This window comes from Thamnophis elegans, chromosome 1, assembly GCF_009769535.1.
Source record: "Thamnophis elegans isolate rThaEle1 chromosome 1, rThaEle1.pri, whole genome shotgun sequence".
Classification (NCBI taxonomy): domain Eukaryota; kingdom Metazoa; phylum Chordata; class Lepidosauria; order Squamata; family Colubridae; genus Thamnophis; species Thamnophis elegans.
Genome location: NC_045541.1, coordinates 166444532 through 166469289, shown reverse-complemented (window position 1 = coordinate 166469289; position 24758 = coordinate 166444532). Strand labels below are relative to the sequence as shown.

The 24758-nt window shown below is 40.0% G+C and overlaps 1 protein-coding gene across 10 annotated transcripts in view; it reads left to right on the top strand.

Moving 5' to 3' along the window:
- MYO9B (myosin IXB) overlaps window positions 1-24758 on the top strand; it is an 80040-nt gene that overhangs the window by 10419 nt on the left and 44863 nt on the right. For all 10 annotated transcript variants that reach the window (XM_032238523.1, XM_032238556.1, XM_032238564.1 and 7 more), the window contains exons 2-14: window positions 706-1602; window positions 8400-8494; window positions 8690-8752; window positions 10491-10590; window positions 13285-13385; window positions 13642-13771; window positions 14909-14998; window positions 15935-16051; window positions 16244-16378; window positions 17631-17752; window positions 19007-19148; window positions 20154-20349; window positions 23349-23424. In XM_032238523.1, the coding sequence (XP_032094414.1) occupies window positions 763-1602; window positions 8400-8494; window positions 8690-8752; window positions 10491-10590; window positions 13285-13385; window positions 13642-13771; window positions 14909-14998; window positions 15935-16051; window positions 16244-16378; window positions 17631-17752; window positions 19007-19148; window positions 20154-20349; window positions 23349-23424 (2207 nt within the window). In that variant the 5' untranslated portion in view covers window positions 706-762. The remainder of the gene's footprint in view (window positions 1-705; window positions 1603-8399; window positions 8495-8689; window positions 8753-10490; window positions 10591-13284; window positions 13386-13641; window positions 13772-14908; window positions 14999-15934; window positions 16052-16243; window positions 16379-17630; window positions 17753-19006; window positions 19149-20153; window positions 20350-23348; window positions 23425-24758) is intronic.

Here is a 24758-nt window from a genome sequence, read left to right as displayed (position 1 = left end):
CCGTTCTTCATATGTTTTAGTCTCCAGTACCCTAATCATCTTTGTTGCTCTTCTCTGCACTCTTTCTAGAGTCTCCACATCTTTTCTACATCGTGGTGACCAAAACTGAATGCAGTATTCCAAGTGTGGCCTTACCAAGGCATTATAAAGTGGTATTAACACTTCACGTGATCTTGATTCTATCCCTCTGTTTATGCAGCCTAGAACTGTGTTGGCTTTTTTGGCAGCTGCTTCACACTGCTGGCTCATATTTAAATGGTTGTCCACTAGTACTCCAAGATCCTTCTCACATTTACTACTGTTGAGCAAAGTACCACCTATACTGTACCTGTGCTTGGAAGAAAGGAACCCTATGATTGGCCTGCACCTTTAGAGTTCCCCCCATTCCTGTTATTATTGCTAAAAAATGAAACACCAGCTAGGAATCTGGGGATATGGAATTTGCATTTTTTTACCCAGTCAAATGTTGCAATCCAAAGCTTTAAAAGTGCATTTATAGGTGCTGACAATGTTTTCGTATTTGTCCTTATGCCTTTCCTGTAGTCATTACATTTACATTTTTATTGGTCTTCTCTTGTTATCTTTTCCCTCTTATCTTGTCAATCACAAACTCCTGACCCTACTGGAAAATGATTAGGGATGTTACTGCTGTGACAGCATCTCAAATCCGGATATATTTCTGATATTCTCCTTCTTTGTTTTCAGATAACTGGCCCAGTGCATCAAGCCGGGGCGGCATGCCGAGGCAGGGCATGGTCCAGGATGAGTTTAAAAGATGTCAGCAGTGCAGCTTCTCCAGAGAATGTAACCTATGCCCTTCATATTTATCCTCAGCTCTCAATAGAACACAGTTCCTGTTGCAGGGTAACAGCAACTAAGGATGCCACAGCCACCGAGGTGATTAAGGATGTTATCGTCTCCTTGAGTTTGGACCTATCTAAGCATTATGTACTTGTGGAGGTGAAGGAGACAGGGGGAGAAGAATGGGTATTAGATGGGAATGATCCTCCTGTCCATAGGGTCCTGCTTTGGCCTCGCCGGGCCCAGGATGACCATCCTCGGGAAGATGGTTATTATTTTGTTTTACAAGAGAGGAATGCTGATGGGACTATCAAATACGTCCACATGCAGCAGACCTGCGAGGAAGAGAACCAGGAGGAAGCCCGGCGACTGGTTGAAAGGGGCTTCCTTCCTTGGCAACATTTCAATGATATGTGTAACCTCCCTAATTTGACGGAGACCACCCTGTTGGAAAACCTCAAGCGGCGTTTCCTGAAACAGAAGATCTACACCTACGTGGGCAGCATCCTCATTGCCATCAACCCTTTCAAATTTCTGCCCATCTACAACCCCAAGTACGTCCAGATGTACGAGAACCACCAACTTGGGAAGCTGGAGCCCCACATCTTTGCCATCGCTGATGTAGCCTACCACGCTATGCTGAAGAAACACATGAATCAGTGCATTGTTATTTCTGGCGAGAGCGGATCAGGAAAAACCCAAAGCACAAACTTCTTGATCCACTGCCTCACTGCCCTGAGTCAAAAGGGTTATGCTAGCGGAGTGGAGAGAACTATTTTGGGAGCTGGACCCGTGCTGGAGGTAAAATATATATATATATTCGAATTCAAACCCTTTATTGTCATTGTACATCATGTATACAACGAAATTGGTTTAGCCTCTGCTGGGTGCAGTCCATATACCGTATATACTCGAGTATAGGCCGACCCGAATATAAGCCGAGGCACCTAATTTTACCACAAAAAACTGGAAAAGTTATTGAGTATAAGCCTAGGGTGGGAAATGCAGCAGCTACCGATAAATTTCAAAAATAAAAATAGATACCAATAATGCCATTGCCCATTGAATAACATATACAGCCTGCCTGTGCCCATTAAATATACAGTAGCCATTGTAAAAATTTGCTCTGCATAACAAATTACTATCACACAATACTGGTGTATTCAATGAAATACTTCACTCACCTCATGATGCTGATGTCCCGCTGTGATGATGATGTCCCGCCTCCTATGACACACGGCACAGTGATTCCTATCATTGGATCACTGTACCAGAGGAGGTGGGACATCACTATGTGGCTGCTTGCCATAACAAGGAGGAGGTGGGACATCGTTGCAGAGCGGCAGGAGGGGGAGGAAGGGGAGTCGTAAGATAGCCCTGCATTACATTAGAACGTGAGGAGGGGGGATGGTGCGGTGCACGCTGCGTGGCAAACTGACACAGAGCGAGGGGAAACTCAGGGGCGCTGGGCCATTCACGAGCGTCACCCAGCGGCATGGCCCCGCCCCTTTTTCTCCTCCATTTCGGGCAAATTTTTCACTGACTCGAGTATAAGCCGAGGCGGCTTTTTTCAGCTCAAAAAGTGGGCTGAAAAACTAGGCTTATACTTGAGTATATACAGTAAGTACACAAGACAACATGAATCATATAAAAAATAATCCTTACAGAAGTAGTTAGGGAGAAAAAACTATTCATACGTTTCCATATGTACGTCATGTTCTGTGCAACATTTATATTACTCTGGTGTATGGTCTTATATCATGGTATATATGTATATTTATATTTACATACATGTACGTGTGTTTGCGCATACACACACACAAACACACGGATATATATTTGTAAATACTTTCTTAAACTGAGATAATTAAAGATGACTTCAATGTGGTTTTAAAACTTCACAATGTTTTGAGGTTTTGGACTTGGATGTTGGAAGGAAGCTTTCAAATGAAACCCTTTCTTCCATTTCTGGCTGGGCTTTTTTTTTCTGCACAAGACTCTCCCAAACCTTTCCAAAAGAGCTTCCTCCACATATTTTTTTTCCTTCCGAATTTTTTTTAAATTTGTAAATGTCTGTGTTGGCTTTCAAAAATCTTGCCTTATTTAGTCATATTTGGCTGTGTGAATTTTTACAACTGAAGATAAAGAAACAAGACTTTGTGCTAGACACTAATTGCCTTTAAAGTCTGCATCCAGCCTCTTTGCTAAGTACTACAGTAGTGCATTTGGAAAAAAGACAGCTGAAATTCATATAACTGACTCCCCCCCCCCCCCACAGAACATAACAGTATCACCTTGTAAATCAAATGCAGGGCATTTTAGATGGGCTGACTACAACTGCCAGAATTCATTACTGTTGGTTGTACCTGCTGAGGATGTTGGAAGCTTTAGTGCAATAACATCTGGAAGTCAATATGTCTCAGTCTCTTTTTATTGTAGGCTTCTGTTTTGAGCCTGTTTTTTTATGCTTCTTGATTTTCAGCCTTTATTGTTCAGGCTAATAGATCATATGAATCACTTCCATTGCATACACTATTTTGATAGTATCAATACAGGTAGCCTTCGGCTTAAGAAATCATTGGTTTAGTGATCATTTGAAGTTACAACAGCAGTGAAAAAGTGACTTATTAGCATTTTTCACACTTACAACGGTTGCAGCATCCCCATGGTCACATGATCAAAATTAGGACACTTGGCAACTGGTCTATATTTATGATGGTTGCAATGTCCTGGTGTCAACCTTGCAACCTGACAAGCAAAGTCAGTGGAGAAGCCAGATTCACTTAACAACGGTGTTACTAACAACTTCAGTGTTTGACTTAACAACTGGGACAAACAGGGACGTAAAATGGGCCAAAACTCATTTAACAATTGTCTTGCTTAGCAACAGAAAATTCGGGATTCGTAGTTCTTCATTACAGTACTATAGCCCCTTTCTCTTGGATCTGTGCTTTATCAGCAAACTACAACAAAACACAGCAAACTGTTAGATATTTTTTGTATTTCAATTTATAAAAGTTTTTTTGTGTTCTTAGAATGAGCAAGATGGTTTAGAAGCCTACGTATGTCTGCCTATTCCAATAGCCCCCCAGAAAGCAGAAGTTGACTTTTCAAAGTCTTGCTGACTTTTGAAGGCTTCATTTGTCGTTCTCACCCAAAACAGGAAGATCAGACGAATCCCCTTTTGGGTCTGCTAACTATAGAATACCGGATGCTACTAATAATTGACAGCTGGGGGTTGGGGAGAGAAGGTGGAGGAAACATGTCTATGGTCATCATATATGCACATGTATTTATATTGGTTATCTATCAGATGTCCACCTCTAGAATTGAGCTATCTTGGTTAAAAACCATTTGTCTCAAGTATTCTTAGGTGCAATATTTTTCAATATAGATTAGGAATATAAGAAGTTTCCTTGTGCCATACTATGTATTGGGTCTTTTTTTTCCTATCTGGAGTTGCTAAGATTTAAAGCTGGAGCTTGACCTATCTAGGGTGGATGGCCTCTGTGTGAGAAACCAGAAAAGTGTGGATGGCCTGGTCTGCAGTAGGAATGTAAGCCGAAGGGCTGAATTTCCATATTTAGGGCCAATGGAAGAGGCTGATTTGCTTCCACTTCGAATTTATGGGGTTTGAAGGACTGAGGGGTTCTAGATTGAGTGTTTTAAGTCATTGGAATTGGCATGATTCTCCCCCCCCCCCATTCTACTTGACTATCCTATTCCATTGCTGATGGGGTGCCAGGGAGCTATTTCAAGGAAGTGGTCTTCAATTTGATGACAGTTTCCTTCTAATACAGCTGCTACTTTGTGGGGATCCAGACCTGATTACCAGGGAATGTGGCCTCAAGTTGTTGTTAACTAGCATCAGGTCTCTATCCCAAAGGTGCTTTTTGAGGGGGCAACTGGACTTTCTTTTTTTTTTCTTTTGAAGACGTTTCTCTTCTCATCCAAGAAGCTTCTTCAGCTCTGAGAGGATAGTGGGGAATGGAAGGATTTATACTCCTTGCAGACAGCTGGTCATTTGCATTCTGTTACAGGGTCACTGAAGCACTTGGAGGTTTATCTGTGTCCTCAGGGTCACCTGAGTGGTGCTCCAGGTTCCTGTGGTCTGCAATTGTTCTCTGGAAATCCATTCCTACTCCCACACCATGGATTTCCAGAGAACAATTGCAGACCACAGGAACCAGGAGCACCACTCAGGTGACCCTGAGGACATAGATAAACCTCCAAGGGCTTCAGTGACCCTCTAAAGGATGCAAATGACCAGCTGTCTGCAAGGAGTATAAATTCTTCCATTCCCCACTATCCTCTCAGAGCTAAAGAAGCTTATTGGAAGAGAAGTGAAACGTCTTCAAAAGAAAAAAATAAAGTCCAGTTGCCTCCTGAAAAAGCACCTTTGGGACAATCATGACTTGGATGACTAAGAATCTCTACTGAGAAAATGGATAAAAATCCAAGACTTGATGATGGACAAGTAGACAGGCTTGATGTAATTATTGAAACTGAAATTTTGCCTTCTCAGAAACATGCACAGGCAGGTTTCAGATTCTGCACCAATATTGATTCTAGAACTCGGGTCTTATTGATCTATTGTGAATTCTTGTCTACATCCAAGATCACTATAATGAGGTATCAGGTATGAATGCCTGTATATTAGCTTCTACCTTAAGGGTAAGTAAAGGCACTTGGGTGTATTGGCTACCCTTTGGGATCCCTCCCTGGGCTCTTGGGTCCTGGCCGTGGTGGAGATCTTTACCCAGTTCTTGGTACTGTGGAGACTTCAACCTCCATGTGGAAGAGATTAGATCCAGTAAAGTCTAGGACTACGTTGCTTCCAAGCAACTGCAGATTTGTCCCAGGTAATCTTGGCTCCACCAAATAAATAAATAAATAAATAAAGGGAAAATGAAAAAATGAAAATAAGCGATCACATATTAATTCTTGTTTTTATCTTGGAGCTGCTATTATGTGTTCTGGATCTTATCTTTATCCTAGATCACTTCCTGGTGCAGGTATTGTTGTCTTTATCCATCACAGAACTAGATGCATCCAAAAGTTCTGCCCCTTCACTGTTGGATTTAAATGGTTTCTCATGGGCACTTAGGGATTTCCCAGACCATATGGTGTGTGAATTAGTCAAGAGCCTTTATTATTCCTTGTAAAAGGCAACATCTCTGATCCTTAATGAATCATTGCCCAATAGCTTTTCTCTGCAGCTCATCCTTGGTGGCTTTTTGGATTTCACAGAGTCTCCAGGAGATGAAGCTGCAGAAGCAATGCTTTTGAGAACAAGTAGAGAACAATGTAGTGTGAATCTGATTGAGCACTGTAAGGATATATGCCAAATTCAGGCCTACTCCACGGTACTAAGCTAGTGAAAGAGTTCTTACTGCTCCTTATTATATCAAGGGATTGTTGTCCAGGTGCCCTTTGGGGGGACTAATTCCTCTCTCAGAACTGCCATCTGGCCACTATGATCAATTAGCAAAGCATTTTGTTCAATTTGAATCATTATGGCTGGCTCTCTGGAATGGCTTCCTGTTGGAGTTTTATTAGCTCTAACATTATCTGCTTCTCCCACCCCCCCACCCCCGCAAAAAGAAAAATGAAGTCAGAGCTCTTCCAGAGAGCAATTGGAACTTAACACCTTCTAATTGTTAATAGGTTTTTTCAGCATATTACTCTATTTTTAATTGCTTGTTTTAAGCCACTGGGACTCTGGATGGATGGAGAGATAGATCCTGATAGATAAAACTTGGTGAATTAAAGAAAGGTAGAGAAATTCATAGTATTTATCCTATTCTACAAGTTTGCATTTTCCAGAATTTCAGCAACTAGCTTTCCATGAGGGAGGAAAGTTTCAAGTTCCGAAGGGGAGAATTTTCCTATACCTTAAAAAATAATCAAGCAATCAAGCATTTACCATATTAGTTTGATAACTAATAGTATTTCTACCTGGAGTTTTTAAAAAAGATTTGGGGTAACTTATTCTTTGTTTAAATACCATGTGTATGAGATCATATCATATTTTTAATATGTTTATATCATTACAGGCCGTGTAATTATGCAAGCTGAAAAAGAGTGCAAAAGTATAGTTTGCAAAAAAAAAAATTTTTACTTTAAGAGCTACCCTTCTCCCTCAGATGAATGAAGCTAAATGTTTTCACCTCTTTTCTCCCTTAATTTTGGAATTTAGGGCGAAAGAAAAACTAATTACAAGGTTTAAGATTATTTTACCTTTTAAAACTTCTAACGCCTTCCCCATCATTGGGTTCACCCACTTTTTGAGAGCAACCTACTGGCAACTTTCAGAGTTGATAGAACAATATTTTTCATAGAAATGAAAATGATTCATATAATGTGGTAGAAGTAATATAAAACTTGAACGTGTACTTTAATACATATCTGCATTATAAAGATTAGGGATGCAAAATAATTTCCAACTGGATTCAGCAGATGTTTCCAATGAGAGATAAGCTTTTAGAACTTAGTCCAGTTACCTTTCATAGCTTGGGTGCTATAAGCAGCTCAAAAGAAAATAAATGAAAATATTTCAATTATAACGTCAGAGGTTAGCATTTTTCTTCTTTTTCTCTACCTTCCCAAACCCTATTCATATGATACCATATATTTTAAAGTATCAAGCATGATAATATATATTATTACTGATTGTTGTAAGTTAACCGGAAGAAGACAATAAAGTTGCAAATACGATTTGCATAATTGTTGTCATATAGAGCATGCTTTATGGGGGAAGTAATATGCAGAACCTTGTATCACATGAAGGTCACACGTTATTATTTGCTTTATTGATGCAAGAGTTGGATAAACTGTCCCATGCGATTATAATTTATCTATTAAGAAAATGTGTATGGCTGCCCAGCTCACTCATGGTGGCTCTAGGTGTCTTACAGAAGAAAGTGCTTATTATTGTATTGTTTCTCTTTTGGTCTTTGACAATAAATGCTTCTACTTGTCTCATTGTATGGGATTTAATGGCTAAAAAATTAAAATTTAGCTAGCTAGCAGTAGGAACTGTACTCCAGTAGCAGAGCACATGCATTACATAAACAATATCCTTGGTTCATTGTTGGCATCTCTAAGACTTGGAGAAAATTCAGACAGCTATAAGTAATACAGGGTTAGAATAAACCAATATAGCAATAGCAGCAGCAATAGCTGTTAGACTTATATTTTGCTCCATAGTGCTTTACAGCACTCTGTGAGCAGTTTACAATGCCCCCAACAATCTGGGTCCTCATTTTACAACCTTGGAAGGATGGAAGGCTGAGTTGATTCTGAGGCAACCAGAATCAAACTCCTGTCCATGGGCACAGTTAGCCTGCAATACTGCATTCTAACCTCTGCACCATTACAGTTCCTAATATCCTAGTTAAGTATGAGGCAAATTACAGTTACTATATGGAAGCATAGGCCATGGTAAAGCATCTGACTTGCATTTTGTTCCTGCCATTTTCAGTTATAGGGTTTCAAACTACAGACGTAGCAGCCTTAAAACATTGGAAAGTTGTCAGCCAGAACACACAGTACTGTATCATAATCATTGGAAATAAAGTCTTTTTGCTTCATTTCAGGCCTTTGGGAATGCAAAGACAGCCCACAATAACAACTCAAGTCGTTTTGGAAAATTCATCCAGGTCAACTACTTAGAGAATGGCATTGTCCGAGGGTAAGTGCTGCACACATGTTCTCACTGTGCCATCAAGTTGTAATTCTGGTAATGGACAATAGAATTCAAAAGAAAAAACTAGTTCCTACATTCATAAGCAATTATCTCAGCACTGTGCTGTGTTCTGTCTTGAAAGAGATTTTGATAAATGTATAAGGTCTGCTTTTGCACTGTTTTTTTTTTCTTGGCTCCCAGGGCTGTGGTTGAAAAATATCTCCTTGAAAAATCTCGCTTGGTGTCTCAGGAAAAAAATGAAAGGTAAGAGGTTATGGACTCTGTAACAGAGGCTTCATTTTTGCTTCATCCAGGCAGCATAATCAGTGACATTCATTTTGTACTTTACAAAAAAAAGTATCGTGTACCAAACAAGAATGAAGAAAGAGGTTAATTGCTTTCGTTTACAACTGTATTAATGTTCAAATGACATGTCATCTGAATTTTGGAAAACCAGGTTTGACCTGGTTATTCATCCAGGTGAATTTGGTTCATCGGATTTGAAATAATTTTCATTTTTAATTGGTCTTTCTTTGAAACACACTGTTGTTTCAAAGCAAACATGTCAGATCATCCTGCATGACTCCATAGAGAAGCTATTGAGATTTATAAACATTTCAATAACTTTAACAAGAAAGAAGAAAATGAAGGTTAACAAAGTCTGGTTTCCAGCTCTCTATGTCCCAACAAAATATAACAAAATAGCCCTTAATTAATGAACCCCATTTAGAATCTTCAGGAGTCTCACCTGAAAAATAATAAACAGTAGCGTGTTTTAAAGACAAACCATCCAAAACAGCTCCTTTGGAATTTTATCTCCGAAGACGTCAGCCAGAATTGTTGGCAAAACATCGGGGAACCAAATAATTAAAATACAGTCTTTTAGCCCAGAAGCTCCATCACCAGTGGATTTAGAAAACATGTTACAGCTACAATCATAAAATGTTTGCTGAAGGCAAACTTACCTATTCACATAATATTCCAAGCATGCTGAGTTACACAATTCCCATTTAATGAGCACAAATTAGAAAGGTTGTTGCTTATTATTTCTTCCAATTCCAAGGAACATTCTAAATGTGGCTTACCTTTGCTTTTTCTGAACAGATGAGTATATGTTCAAAACAATACACTGGATTGCATTCACTTCTACTTAGAATGCTAACAAACCATGCCAGTATACTACATGCCATAATTCTATTTAGTTTTATTTTGATTAAAAATAATTTCACAAAGGGGGGTCTGTATACTTTTGTGTAAATAAATGTCAGGTGAGGAACAGGGTACGGCTTTATCAAGAAAGATGCCTGAAGGTATTTCCCTTGATGGATATGTTACTAAAGAGCATATTAAATACTTCAACAATTGAAAAGAGTTTATAATTAAAACATTTCAGAATAAAAATGAATTGGAAGTAAAGGCACCACCCCACTTGGAAGGAGTTCCATGCTATTGATGCCATCAACTAAAAGGCCCTTATCTCTGTACAAAAACCACATTCTCAAAAGCCGATATTAATATTGGATTAAATTGTTTCTTTTAAAGTAGAGGTGTCAAACTCGATTTCATTGAGGGCCGCATCAGGCTTGTGTTTGACCTGGGGGGGGGTGGCAACTTGACGTCACTCATGTTAGGGGTGCCTGTGATGGGCTGAATGCTCTGCCAGGAAGAATGGACTCCTGAGCTCCGTTTTCGCTGGCAGAGGGTTGCAGGAGGCCGGCCCAGCCAAAAAACGTTTTCTTTGGCAGAAGCACCACAGGCCAATCCTTCACTCTTTCCAGGGTGGCCCTGTGGGCGAGATCTTCAGCACGCCCGGGCAGAATCTGGCCCCCAGGCCTTAAGGTTGACACCCCTGTTTTAAAGGATCCTTATAGATCCCAGATGTTTCTGATATTAATTTTAGGTCATCTTAGTGATTTTACTGAAGATGCCCAGGTAAGAATAATGGAATTGGGAGTCAGACCAAAGTACTGCTAATGGAAGGCTGGTGTGTTTGTTTCTGTAGGAACTACCATGTATTTTATTATTTGCTGCTTGGTGCCAGCGAAGAAGAGCGCAAAGAATTCCACCTCAAGCAGCCTAAAGACTACTTCTACCTCAATCAGGTATACAAAGGCTTTTTTGTCCTGACTTTGGCTGACAATCACAAGGCTTTGCTATGTTTTTCACTCTCAGGAAGTGAAGGGAACCCCAAACAGACGTCCTTTGTGCCTCCGAGAAAAATTGCAAAGATCTTACTTAAATCAGAAGTTGTATGTCTTGTTACATGTAAAATGTTACAGATCTCTGTCAGCCAGTTGAATATCCCTTAACTATTTTAAGGCTTTTAAAAAAACAAAACTATGGTTTTCTTTTAGTCACATGTTAGGAAATTATTTCTTAATAAGAGGAATAATATACTCTTTATGAAATTAATTTTATTTATTTACGCAGAAAAGCAAAGCAATATTTGTGAGATTTCTAACTTTGTGAAAGAAAATGTGGAACTAGATTAACCTATCGCTGATTTAAGGGTGGGGGTGGAGGCCTTATGCTGTATTGAATGGTTTGTAAGGGAAGAAGAGTTGTGCTAGGTCTCCCTCTCACCATCTGACATATGGTACTGTTTTGCTCTTGAAAAAGTTTTTAGAATGGGCAGATTCTTATTTCTCCCAGTAACTATCAGGGTTCCAAATAGCATCCAAAAGTAAATCAGAGTCCAAGGCAAAGTATTGCTCAAAGTTCCAATTTATTAAGAGAGTCATTTTGGCACTTCTGAGAAAACACGAATCTGAAAGCTTCCCCGTTTTCCCCACCCAGTTGAAAGTTCAAGATCTTGCCCCCACATCCACAAGTCCATCACATGGTCTAATCTCCCACTGCCATGCTGGCAGTTCCACCCATCCAATTCCGGTCAGGTGTAGAGATGCAAAGACAAAGGATGACCTTGGCATTTTAGAAATAATTTTGTTGTGGCTACATACTGTGTTTCCCCGAAAATAAGACAGGGTCTTATTTTCTTTTGACCCACAAAATATGGCTTGGGCCTTATTATCAGGGGAGGGCTTATTGTTTTGGGGTTGCCGGGCGGCTACTCTCTTGCAAGCGGGCTCCCAAAGAGCCAGGCACAGCCTCAGGGTCAAACGGCTGTGTTGCGCTGTCGCAGAAGCACTACACAGCAGCCATGAGGTGACCACGCTCACAAGCAGCCTTCCAACAACCCTCCTTTCCAGCCAGGCACAGCACCATTCACTGACTTAGGGATATCGCCAAGCTGCGTGAGCGCCTGTTCACCACGCTCCAGCTTCTGCGGCTTGGCGCCTTCGGAATGCCCCTAGGTCAATGAATGGGGCTCTGCATGGTTGGAGAGGGGAGTTGCTCGAGTAGCTTTTCCGCTCCCCATTCGCGCGACTCCCAGGCTGACGATGTCCTTGCCTAACTGTCCCTGCAGAGCCAGGGCATCTTGCTGCTGCCGCCGCCACCACTGCTACTTTTTCTGCAGCTTCCAAAGCACTGAGGTAGGATGCCGAGTCTTCTCACAGTTGCCGCTCTGGGAGTACGCTCTATGGTTGTGGGCTGGCTGCTGGCATACTCCCAGAGCGTACAACCATAGAGTGTACTCCCATAGCAGCAACTGCCGGAAGACTCGGCATCCTACCTCCATGCTTTGGAAGCTGCAGAAAACGCCATGCGGCAGCGGCGGAGAACAGCAAGATGCCCTGGTTCTGCAGGGACAGTTAGGCAAGGACATCATGAGCCTGGGAGTCGTGTGAGCGGGGCGCGGAAAAGCCACTTGCTCAACTCCCCTCTCCAGCCATACAGAGCCCGATTCACTGACCTAGGGGCATTCCAAAGGCGCCAAGCCGCGGGAGCCGGGGGCAGCGAACAGGCGCTCACGCAGCTTGGCGATACCCCTAGGTTAGTGAATGGCACTGTGCTCGACTGGAAAGGGGGGTTGCTGGGCGGCTGCTCGTGAACGTGGTCACTTCATGGCTGCTGTGTAGTGCTACTATGACAGTGCAAGACAGCCGTTTGACCCTGAGGCTGTGCCTGGCTCTTCAGGAGCCCGCTCGCAAGAAAGCAGCCGCTTGGCAACCCGCCTCTCCAGCTGGGCACAGCGCTGCTCACCGACCTAGCAGTATCCCAAAGGCACCAAGCAACGCAAGCCTTTGCCCTCCACCTTGTTCCCGTGGCTTGGCACCTTCGGGATACCGCTAGGTTGGTGAGCGGTGCTCTGACTGGCCGGAGGGGGGGTTGTCCAGGAGGCTTATTTTCAGGGGAGGGCTTTCATTTTTGTCCACCCAAAAAAATGTGGCATGGCCTTATTTTCAGGACATGCCATATTTTCGGGGAAACATGATAGTCTGTGACTCCTTACAATCCCCCCTCCCATTTTCCTGCAATAGAAAATGCATAGCAGAATAATGGAAATTGTAGCAGACCAAAGAACCAAAAGTAAATATGGCTGCAGACCTGACAGTAACATTGGTAAGAAACTGATTATTCTATTCCATTTAAATTTGGTTTAGGGACTAAAACAATCATGATTCCACCAGGGGATTCAAACCAGGGCGAAAGCAGCAGGAATTCAATTCTGTTCTATTATATTTGACATTATGCTCTGCTTTGACATAGGCTATGTCTTCTCTTAATGGTACTTCTACTTGGTCCTCTTCTAGCAACTGAAAATCTGTTCCTTTATTAGTACCTTCCCCTCTTCTACAGTTGCAGTCAAAAGGAATTGCCATAGGACAATTGTGGTAAATGTTGTCGGTAGTAGATATTCCTACTTATACTTGCAAGTTTGGATTGTTTCACAGAATAACTTGAAAATTGAAGATGGAGAAGACCTCCAGCATGATTTCGAACGGTTAAAGCAAGCCATGGAAATGGTTGGTTTTCTTCCAGCAACAAAGAAACAGTAAGCTATAATTCAGCTGTCTCAGTTTTCAGACACGCACAGAAGGATACACCATATATTATATGATGCCATTTTCCATTAATGTACTAAATGAAACTAATCAAAGGGCAGAAAATTATGTTAAACACTCATAGGTATTAACTCTTGCCTAAATAAATGTACATTCTTATCATACTCTAATGGACAAATGTATATGACACTCAGTAAACATATTCTTCATCTGAAAAATACACTAGCTTGCTTTTCACTTTCACAGAATTTTTTCAGTGCTTTCTGCTATTCTCTACCTGGGAAATGTTACTTACAAGAAAAAGGCAGCAGGTCGAGATGAGGGGCTGGAAGTGGGACCTCCTGAAGTGCTAGATATTCTCTCACAGCTTCTGAAGGTACCTCACATCTTTCTACATTATAATTATTGTGTTGGGCAGAGAAGACCCCCCTGATCATTGGGCACAAAAAAAGATCATTCACTTTACCCCCTGTTAAATAGCATTGAAAAAATGCATATAAGAATGCAGTGGTACCTTAGTACTCAACTGCTTTGAAACTCATCGAATTTGGTACTCAATGCATTTTGATGTCAAAATTTTGTCCCAGTACTCATCGTTTGTTTGGTACTCAATGCACAAGCTAGAATTTGTCAGTGTCGGCTGCCTTGTCACTCACGACATTATTCCTTATGGGAAAAATTTGTTTGGTACTCATAGTTTTTGGTATTCATCGTGCCTCCTGGAACCAATTAATGATGAGTGTCAAGGTACCACTCTATACTGAATAGGATATATATAGTTTCTGTATTGATAAACTTGAAACTACTTACATTTTAAAACTTAAAAATCAAGCAAACATTTATGCTAAATAAATATCTGAGTAGGGAAGAAGTAAGAAAAAATGTGCACTGTTAACTTCCCTGCCTTCAGAAAAAGTCAGAAGTGCTAAACATAAACAGTACTTCTTGAAGTTAATATTTCATGAAATCGTTGCTATTATTGGACCCTGATCCAATAATAGATACATGAAATCTTGGTCTGTGAATGCATTTGGAGCAGCATTGAATGCAATTTGAACATTGATATATAAGAAAAGGTTGACTTTTAAGTAGTCATGATCCAATCCAGTCCTATTTCAGGGTATATGGCAGAGCAAGCATGTGAATCAAGGCTATTAGGAAATGAATGGAAAACAATGAAAAGTCTATATTTGCATGCTAATGATGGTGTGCTAATGGAAAGTTATAAGTGCGATGTTACACCATTACATGTGAGATGTTTTGTAATGCAAAATCTGTTGCATTATCAAATCTCCCTTTTAAAAGGGAGACAATATTTTGCCATTTACACTATCTTGCTTCAAAGCTTAAGATTAAAACCAACCAGGAGGATTCTCCATTTTCTGCAGCAACTTTATAGGAACTGGATAAGTTACAACCTACAGGAATTTTGATTATCAAAATTACAGATAATTACAGGTCATTTTCATCCTGTATTTCCATGTCAGGTTGTTAATTTCAGCTCTTCTCCCAGGTGAAACGTGAAACCTTAGTGGAAGTGTTGACAAAAAGAAAAACTGTGACAGTGAATGACAAACTGATCCTTCCATATAGCCTCAATGAGGTGAGTTCCTAATGGTAGATTGGGGTTAGTAAGATTTTTAAAAAATAAAATAAAATTACAGATGGCTCAAATTGTAAGGACAACTTTATTTTTTCATATATAATATTTATAGGATAACTTGTAACAATTCTGAGAGTGTATAGTCACAAAGCAATAAAGCTAATTAAAATTCAGTAACACCAAAAGAAAACTATATTGCAGTGTCAAAATAAAAATTTCCAATCGCCAGAGGATATTGCTTAAGTAGCATATTTTTTTAAAAAAAGTAATTGGTTTCCCCCTCTACAGTCTTAATTTTTTTTCTGCTGATATCTAAAAGATGGTATGTTTTTTGCAATTATGAGATGCTTAATTGGAATCAGGGGGCATAAAATGGAAAATATAAATTATATAAGTATGGTGATGATTCCTTGGAAACCAATGAATAAAGACGCTAGCAATGTTTAGTGATTTTTCATGTCCCTCAGAAAGGCTCAAGAACAATACGGGTTACCTGAAGGATCACTTTTTTTTTTTTTGAAGAAACTCTACCCGTCCAGCTAGATCAAGCGGAATGGGCATGCTGCAGATCCCACCCGCCAAAGAATGTTGGCTGTCGAGGATCAGAAGACAAGTTTTTTGCACAGTGGCCCCTTCTCTATTTAACAGCCTTCCCTCGGGGATCAGAATGCGCTAGAGTTTCATAAAGCCCTAAAAACCTGGCTTATTCCCAAGCCTAGGGTGACGAATATGTCCAGGGCCTCATTTCCTGGCTATTGTTTTTATTGTTTTAAAATGTTTTTAATATTTTTAACTGTAATGTATTGTTTGGGATTGTAAGCCTCCCAGAGTCATTGACTGAGACGGGGTGGCTATAGAAATTGAACAAACCAACAAATAAATAAATGAGGAAAAACAAAGTTACAATGGAGCTTTCTTGGTGCTTTTAATTTGCAGGCCATCACAGCTCGTGATTCTATGGCGAAGTCTTTGTACAGTGCCCTCTTTGACTGGATAGTTCTGCGAATTAACCATGCACTTCTCAACAAGAAGGATATGGAAGAGTCTGTTACGGTATGCTTCCAGGAAACAGATGATTCTTGCTTCTGAGTTGTGGAACTGCCTGTCACCTGGCTATTTTTTTAAACAGATGGGGGGGGGGTGTCTGATTTTGAGAAGGGACCTCTTACAGTATATTTGGTTTTGAGCACATCGATATAGTCATGCCAGTCTCCTGATTATGTTCCCATCCCTTCCCATGCCTAGTGCTTGTCCATTGGGGTACTCGATATCTTTGGTTTTGAAGACTTCAAAACAAACAGTTTTGAACAGTTCTGCATAAACTATGCAAATGAGCAGTTGCAGTATTACTTCAATCAACACATTTTCAAGCTTGAACAGGTAAGCAATGGAAGAAAAGAAGGATTTGTGCTCTTTATTTTGCAGATTAAAAATGGTGTTTTTTAACTTTACAGCAAGGTAATAATATGTGTAAAAACAGGTTGAATGACAGCAATATTGATTTGGGATTTGACATCTTGCTGACAGAGCCAAGGTGGCGCAGTGGCTAGAGTGCAGTACTGCAGCCACTTCAGCTGACTGCTAACTGCAGTTCGGCGGTTCAAATCTCACCGGCTCAGGGTTGACTCAGCCTTCCATCCTTGCGAGGTGGGTAAAATGAGGACCCAGACTGTGGGGGCAATATGCTGACTCTGTAAACCGCTTAGAGAGGGCTGAAAGCCCTATGAAGCGGTATATAAGTCTAACTGCTATAACTGCTATTTCAGTTTGCAAACCTCTATATTTTATTTTTTTTCTATTAAGTATGGTGTTTATAAACTACTTTCCAACATTAAACTTTTAACATAAAAAATTATTGCATTCAAATGTATGTTGTCATAAAACATTTTATGGCACAATATAAAACATTCTAAAACATTTTTATAATCAGTTGCTAATGTTTGAATGTGCAACATGGGCTGCTTTCAAGGCAGATACATCTCTCTATAGAGCTTTTCAAGAATTTTTCAAGTACGTTCAAATACCTTAAGTACATTAGAAGCTCTGCTATTGTTGACAACACTAAATAATCTGGTAATGAAATACCTCTGAAACCATGATCCAGGGATTCATGGGTTGTCTAATTGGTTCTCAAAACGGTCATTTATACAAGAAAGCCATTGTTATGTTTGTAATTGCTGACATGTACCTTTCTTTATTAGCCAAGATCTTGATTTGGAAGGGGAGATGTTCTTGCTTTAAAATTATAAGAGCTCTCGGGTCCATTTAATTCACATTCTGTTTTTATATATATAATGAGCAGATAATTCTGAGAAACTATATATATATATATAATGAGCAGATAATTCTGAGAAACTCAGAACCAGAATAAAGTGACAGCCCTAGAGATTTTGTTCGTCCACAGTAGCCAGTAAGATACTTCTTTCTCCTCCAAGAAAGCCACTTAAACAGATGGTTGTCACTTTATGATATTCCCTAAACCATGTGGTACACAAAGAGTTCATTTGTTTTTCTGTCCTCAACTGCCAGTCAGATGACGCCCGAGTTCTAATATTATGAGAGGTAAAAAGGTAATAGTATATAGAGAAAGAAAAGCAGTTGATGCCTGATTTCCAGCATTTACTTATTACAGGAGGAGTATCAGAGTGAGGGGATTTCATGGCACAACATCGACTATACAGACAATGTGGCCTGCATCCATTTAATTGGCAAGAAACCAACTGGTCTGTTCTACCTACTAGATGAAGAAAGCAAGTAAGTAGAGCTAGCTGTGGGACTAGGAGAAAATCTACAATAAATATGAAAACAAAGTATAATGATATTCCCTAAATATCCCCCCCCCAGCCCTCCAGGAATACTCTACAAGCCTCCTAAGGGCTATTGATGCACTTTTTTTTGAAGAACAACGGGCCTGTTTTCATGAAAAATGGGCTGTTTGGGGGAGGTTTGCAGAGTGCAAAAACTTTTTTTAAACAAAATTTGCCACTTTAAAACCTTGGTGCATCTTATACGCCGCAAAGTGTAAATGTGAAGTTGGGAGGGAGGGAAGATTGGAGAAAGCACAGCCTCTGTCCACAAATTTGCAGCTTAGTAAGCCATATATATAGGGATGAAAGTAACAGGAAGCAAAGCACATTTAGGCATATATTCCCCCAAAACTAAATATTAGATCATTTGGAACAGAACAGTTCTGGGAAGAACAGTCATAAAGTATCAGGGGCAGAAATATAAGTTAAATATTTATTGAAGCATGTGAACGAAAGGAGAGACTTGTAAGTGGGACTAGAGGATTTTCCAAAGTGATGAATCCATGATTAATGATACTGAATTTATTAACTGGGTTTTTTTTGCACTATATCTTCTGTTAAAGATGAACAAGTGGACATAGTTAGGGCTCAGGATTTGATATTGAACTTTAAAAATGTATGACTTGTGAAATTAGGCAGATAGGAGTCTGAACGCTGTCTGCTTGGAAAGGCACAAAGTTCCCTTCCCATTAATAGTGGAGGGTGAAATTATGCAACCAGGAGCAATTAAAAGAAGGAAGGGATAGCCTTTATTCTACAATGATACTTACCAAATAAAAATGCAAAGCTACCATGACATGACAGTTAAAGAAACATGCACGAATTCAATAGAATTTAGAATCTTACTTCCAAGAGGTTACGAATTGCCATGATGTAGAATTTCTAAATTTTTAGTCTGGGAAGAAAGCAGAAACTAGGAAAAAGTTTAATTATTATTTTTAACTAAATCCTCTTCAGTTTATAAAAATTCTTGGGAGAGATGACGGATACTTTTAAAGACGTAGCAACAATGGTGTAATTAAAACTGCTTATAAAAGAATATCAGTAAATGTGAATGGAATGCAGCCAATCTTCTTACCTGCAGAATTCCTTTCTACATTTGGAAACTTCTGATATCATCCCCTCCCCAGTTTGCCAGGTTTAATCTCTACTGATAAAGATAATTTCTTCTGCCTGTGGCTTCCTCTTTTGCTGCTTGCAGTTTTCCACATGCCACTAGCGAGACGCTTCTTGCAAAGTTCAAACAGCAGCACGAGGACAGCAAGTTCTTCATTGGAACTCCTGTATTGGAACCTGCTTTCATCATTCAACACTTTGCTGGCAAAGTGAAATATCAGATAAAGGTAATCGGAATGTGATTCCAGATGCAAAATGTCAAGGAATTGCTTTTGGCTTAATCAGCAAAGAAAAAAAAAGTCTGGTTGTCATAAGAAGATCCTTGCTGGTTGAAACAGGCCAAAACCCATTCTTTAAAAAAAAAATCTGATCTTGTCAGTTTGGAATGGAAGTTTTACAAGAGTTTCAATAAAAATGATCATTTTTCTTCATCATTTGTACATAATTTATGTCTGTAAGCAATCCAGTCATGAGTCACAGGGACACCAGGTCTCCAGTGAGTGATTGAAGCCGTAGGTTTTTCTTTCCAATGTTGAATAACTATTCACTTTAATAAGAACTCAGACAGGGATGGGCTTCAAAAATTTCAGCAACGGGTTCTCTGCCCGGTTGCTGGGTGGGCATGGCCCCATGATGGGCATGCTCTACTCAGAGTACTGCACCACAGCGGGGGGGGGGGACTTTTTGCCTTTCCCAGGCTCCGGACACTTTCCTCAAGCCTCTGGGAGTGCACAAACTGTTTCCTCCAGGCTCTGGAGACCTTCCGGAGGCCAGAAACAGGCCTGTTTTTCCCCTTCCCCAAACCTGTGCACAGGCCCTACACTTACCTCACATCCAAAATGGGCTGCGTGGAGACTCGGGATGGCAGAGGCAGGGCAGGGTGGGTGGGACCAGCTTTGGAGGTTCTCCAAAACGGCCATAACATCACCTAGGGCTTCTCCCAAACCAGGGCGAACCCGTAGCAGCCCATTCCTGGTCACAGAGAATCCATTGCCATTGCCCAGTCATCATTGTAATAGAAATGTACTTCAAATGTTTGTGGACATCTCAAAGTATATTTTATGGTACTGATTTCCAGTGGTGAACCTGCTGCCAAGCATGTCTTGAAGACCTCAACCTTTAGCATGGTAAAGAAGGGAAGGAAGACACGCAGAGTCATGGTTAAATCCACCTATCCCTTGAGCATAACCTTGGCTATGTGCCTCGGCTTCCATGACCATTCTTCCTTATAGGATTTCCGTGAAAAGAACATGGATTATATGCGGCCAGATATTGTTGCCTTGCTGCGGAGCAGTGACAGCACTTATGTTCGGGAGCTGATTGGAATGGATCCAGTGGCTGTTTTCCGGTGGGCTATCCTCCGTGCAGCAATCCACGCCATGGCTGTTTTTGCAGAAGGGGGTCGCCAAAGAGCTGAGAAAACAGCAGGTAAGCACAAGCACAGCAGAAGTAATCAAAATATCGACATCTACAGTTTAAGAGTATAGAAGACTTTCAGTCTTCAGGTAATATAATCCAGATTAATTCCTCAGCAATTCCAGTTAAAACAAACTTAGATGGCAAATGATGACTGACCCATGATGCTTAACTATCTGAAAAGATGGAAGCTATGCTAGGATGAATATAAATTAGTTGAATTTGGAATAAGGCGGGCTCATAACGTTCATACAATCTGTCCATAGAATTGCTTTAAATGTGATATTTATGTAGTAGTTTATACTTACCTACTTCATGTAATACTACTGATGTTATCTATTTTACTTTAAATTTGTATTTCTGATTATTGAAAGCCAACTAAGGGTCACTTTTGATTTTCAAAAGGAAATAAATGCATTTAAATGAATTATAAATGGTCCTCCTTCATGCCTCTTGTCACTGCTTAAGAGTCTTTCTGAACAATTAATAATCCAAAGAGGAACCAACAAACCAGTTTCTTCATTGTGGTTTCTGCGATTCACACAGATGGATATTGTGCAGGTTCCTTTGGAAACTTTCAGAGCTTAAGCCACGCCTCCTGTTTTCATTGCATCTATAGATGTGGCTCCTGTTGATCCCTCAGTTATTTTAAGCAACTGTGATAACAATTTGCTACAATATGGGTGTTTTTTCCCAGAGTACTTTTTTGAACATTGCTCAAAAATGTTTTCATCATTTTCATCCTTTGATTGATCATTTCCTTGCCTTCTCTTGCATTCTCCTATTGGTTTGGGTTTTGTTTTGGGCCCATCTATGGGCTCTTTTCATTTATTTAAACTTAAGATGAGCAATCTGTTTGTTTGTTTCTTATGCCACCTTTATTATTTATTATAAATAACTCAAGGTTCTGAACATCCCTAATGCTCCTTCCTACCACCCCGCCCCCCCTATAATTGTTGAAATGTCCGTGAAGGGCCAATTCCACAAATTCCAAAAGTATGTGAAAAATCTCCTCCATCAGATCTTTTCAACAAGAATTTTTTTTGCTTTGGAGCAGGGGCCTCCAACCTTGGCAACTTTAAGCCTGGCGGACTTCAACTCCCAGAATTCCCCAGCCAGCTTTCCCTATTTTCTACTTCCATTTTTACATGCTTTAGAACTGCTAAGTTGGCAGAAACTGGGATAAGTAACAGGAGCTCATTCCATTAGGCGGCACTAGAGATTCAAACGGCTGAACTGCCAATCTTTCTGATCTACAAGCTCAGCATCTTAGCCACTGAGCCACCTTTATAGCTATAACCCCCTGTATAGTTATAGCTTCTGCTATAACTGTGTGTAATTTAGGGGATTTGGAAGGTTAAGCTATAGACACACAATTATTTGTAGATACTTCCATCTGCAGCGAATGATCTCTTTGAGGGCTATTGCCATATATCTCTCCTCCTGAACTCTTTGAATTCTTGAGCTTGCAAGTTTCAAGAGACTGCTAAGGATTCAGTTTCTGAGGTTGAAATCCTAGACATCAAGGCAAGCACTGTCATTCCTTATCCAGAGAGCATTGTGATCATATTCAATCTCTACTGTACCTCATTCCTACCATCCCAAGCCTCCCACATATCTTTCTTTGTTCTCTTACTTCACATTGGGTCAACAGAAGGAGGTTAGATTCTCAACGGCAGCCAACACAGAGCACATTTCTTTTCCCCAAAGACCATAACCGTATATAGTAAACTCCTGGAGTCACCATACTGTTTTTGTAAGATAAAGAATGGCACTTGTTTCTCTTTATCCTCTTCATTCGTACCAGTTCAACAATGTGAGGATTTGAACACTTGTAATGTCCTAGCTTTTTTGTTACATTTAAATGACCACATTTGGATTTTTTTCTTGGCTCCATATCTACTTTCCTGCTTATTTAGCTCAATCATTGTCCCACTGGAGATATCTCAGTTTTTCACATTCTTTATTTAAAAGTTTGACAGGTTCATTGAATCTTTTCCAATCTCTTCCATCTCCATTACAAACCCAGAGGTTATTGTTAGCCTTCAGAGAAGTCAATGACTGTCCAAACTGACTGATTAATTTCATGGAAGACAACCTCACTGGTCCACTATGAGACCTTAGAGAATTTCTGTACTTATCTTTCCAAATGCATCTTTCTATTGCACTGGTGTCTCCATTCCAAAACAATCCTCATCTCTTTCTATATTTGATAGTTCATGCAAAAATAAATTACCTTCCACAATATTCCAAATGAACCACTGCAACAGTGTGGCCTTATTATAAACTCCAAAGCAGCCCTTACCTATTAGAGGATAATCAGTTGGGACAATTGGTAATGTAACTTCTCTTCTGAAGTATGTACAGTACCTTGAGGCAGTTAACGATGGGGGGCACTCTAGACTTTCAGTTTTGCTAAGTATTTCAAGATGGACTTTTGGGCAGTGTGAGATGCAGCCTTTGCCAAAGCAATCCTGTCATCGATTGCATCATGATTATGCATCTGACACCACCCTCTCCCTGAACCCAACCTATTCCACTGGGTGATTGCTTTGGAAAAAATGTGAGGAGAAAGAACTAGGGTATTCTGTGTCAAGCTCCTTTTTAAAAAGTGGCATTTAATATACAAACCAGCCCTATAAACAGCTTACTGCTTATTCACATTTTGAGACCATTATATAAAAAAGCTACTTATTTGCCTGCAACCTGTTCAAATGATCACCTGGGTATTCCCATTATTCTGTTTCCACTTGGTTATTTTGCTGATTTTTGGTTTCAGGTTTTGCTGAATCAGCCTCAAGAACTGAGACTGGGAGTCATTTTAAGTTATTTAATATGCAGTAATACTAGTGCCAGTCTCTAAAAGATTCTGAATTAGCTTTTACACATGAAGGATGTAGGTCAAGACGGCCACTCAAATAATCCCATTTATAAAAGAGTAACGTTGTTGGTGAAAGCTGGCAAAAGCTACGGCGGTTATGCCAATATAGATTTCCCCCCCTTTCCTCTAGGGGTAATACGCCATGGACCCAGGATCCCACTTGGGGAATTGCAACACAGCAACACCCCAATTGAGAGAGTTTATCGGTAAGAAGCACATTTAATTGGTTTTTATTATTGTTGTTACATTTCTATCCTTGTCCTGGTTTCTTTTGACAAAGGACCATTCCTTGCACTGCACTGGTTTCTGATCTTGTTTTTCGTTTTACCAAAATAGCCCCTAGATGTTTGTTTTTATATTTAACTTATACAGAACTATAGATAAATTTGCAATCCCTCTGGAAAAAACATGAAGGGAGATGGTGAATGATAAAGATTCTCTGCTTCTCAACAAGGGACCAATGAGCTCTTATGAGAAATTCAGTATGATGAAGAAATCAGTGCATTGCAAGAGTAACTTGGCATCTTCGCTACTACGTCTTTGTCAAATTTTGTGGGTTTTTTTCCTTTCCCATTTTCAGAGCTTCTTATTTCAGCAATCCTACTTAAATCCTACACAGTTGGCCTCTGTAGTTTAAAGAGAGAAATTAATTCCATTATATTGTACAGTAAAGACTTTGAATTCACATGTGGTTTTTCCCCCTCTTAATGTACGATAGCAGTGAAAAAGACAAATGCCATGTTAGGTTCCTCAAGAAGTTTATTTTCAATTAGTATTGTAAATTTTCTTTGTAAATATGTGATGGCTCCATCTGGAACACTACTTTTACATTTGAAGACGAATATAAGAGTGAAAATTGAGAAGAAAAGAGTCATTAGAATGATTGGGGGTTCATAAAACTGGAGGGGAAAGACTAGTATGTTGGGAATTGTAGCTCCAAAAAAAAGGCAAGTGAGGAGAAACATGATTGTGGTTTATAAAATCATACATGACAAGGTGAAAGCAAGGAAAAACCTTTCAGAAAAATAGGACTGTAGCGTATTAAAGTTGATTGGAAGGAGATTTGGAAAGCATTTCTTGATATCATGAGTCAATAATCGATGGAATTAATTGATAGTAACTTGGATGAGTTAAAAGGGTTGGACGAATTCATGGAGGACAAGATTGTCTGATTGTCTTGCATTCTCATGGTTACCTCCAGGCTGGGGCGACCAAATACTAGCTGCAAGCAAATGATGGTGAACCTATGGAACATGTGGGCATGCACGCCGTCGCCAGCTGCTCTGCTCTGGCGCGCGCACATTCCAATTTCAGCACTTGGTTACCAAAAAGGTTAACCATCACTGCACTAGAGAGACAAAACATTGCCTATTGCTTGATAGAGCCCAACTATTTTTACATTCTTAAGTTTTCTTTCACAACAGTGCTTGAATTTTGGGTGGAAGTAGGGTCTGACTGAAATCCACTGTCATGATCCCTGCTCATATCAGCACTCCAATTAATATGCTAACATTTGATAATTAGCTTGGCTAAAGATAAT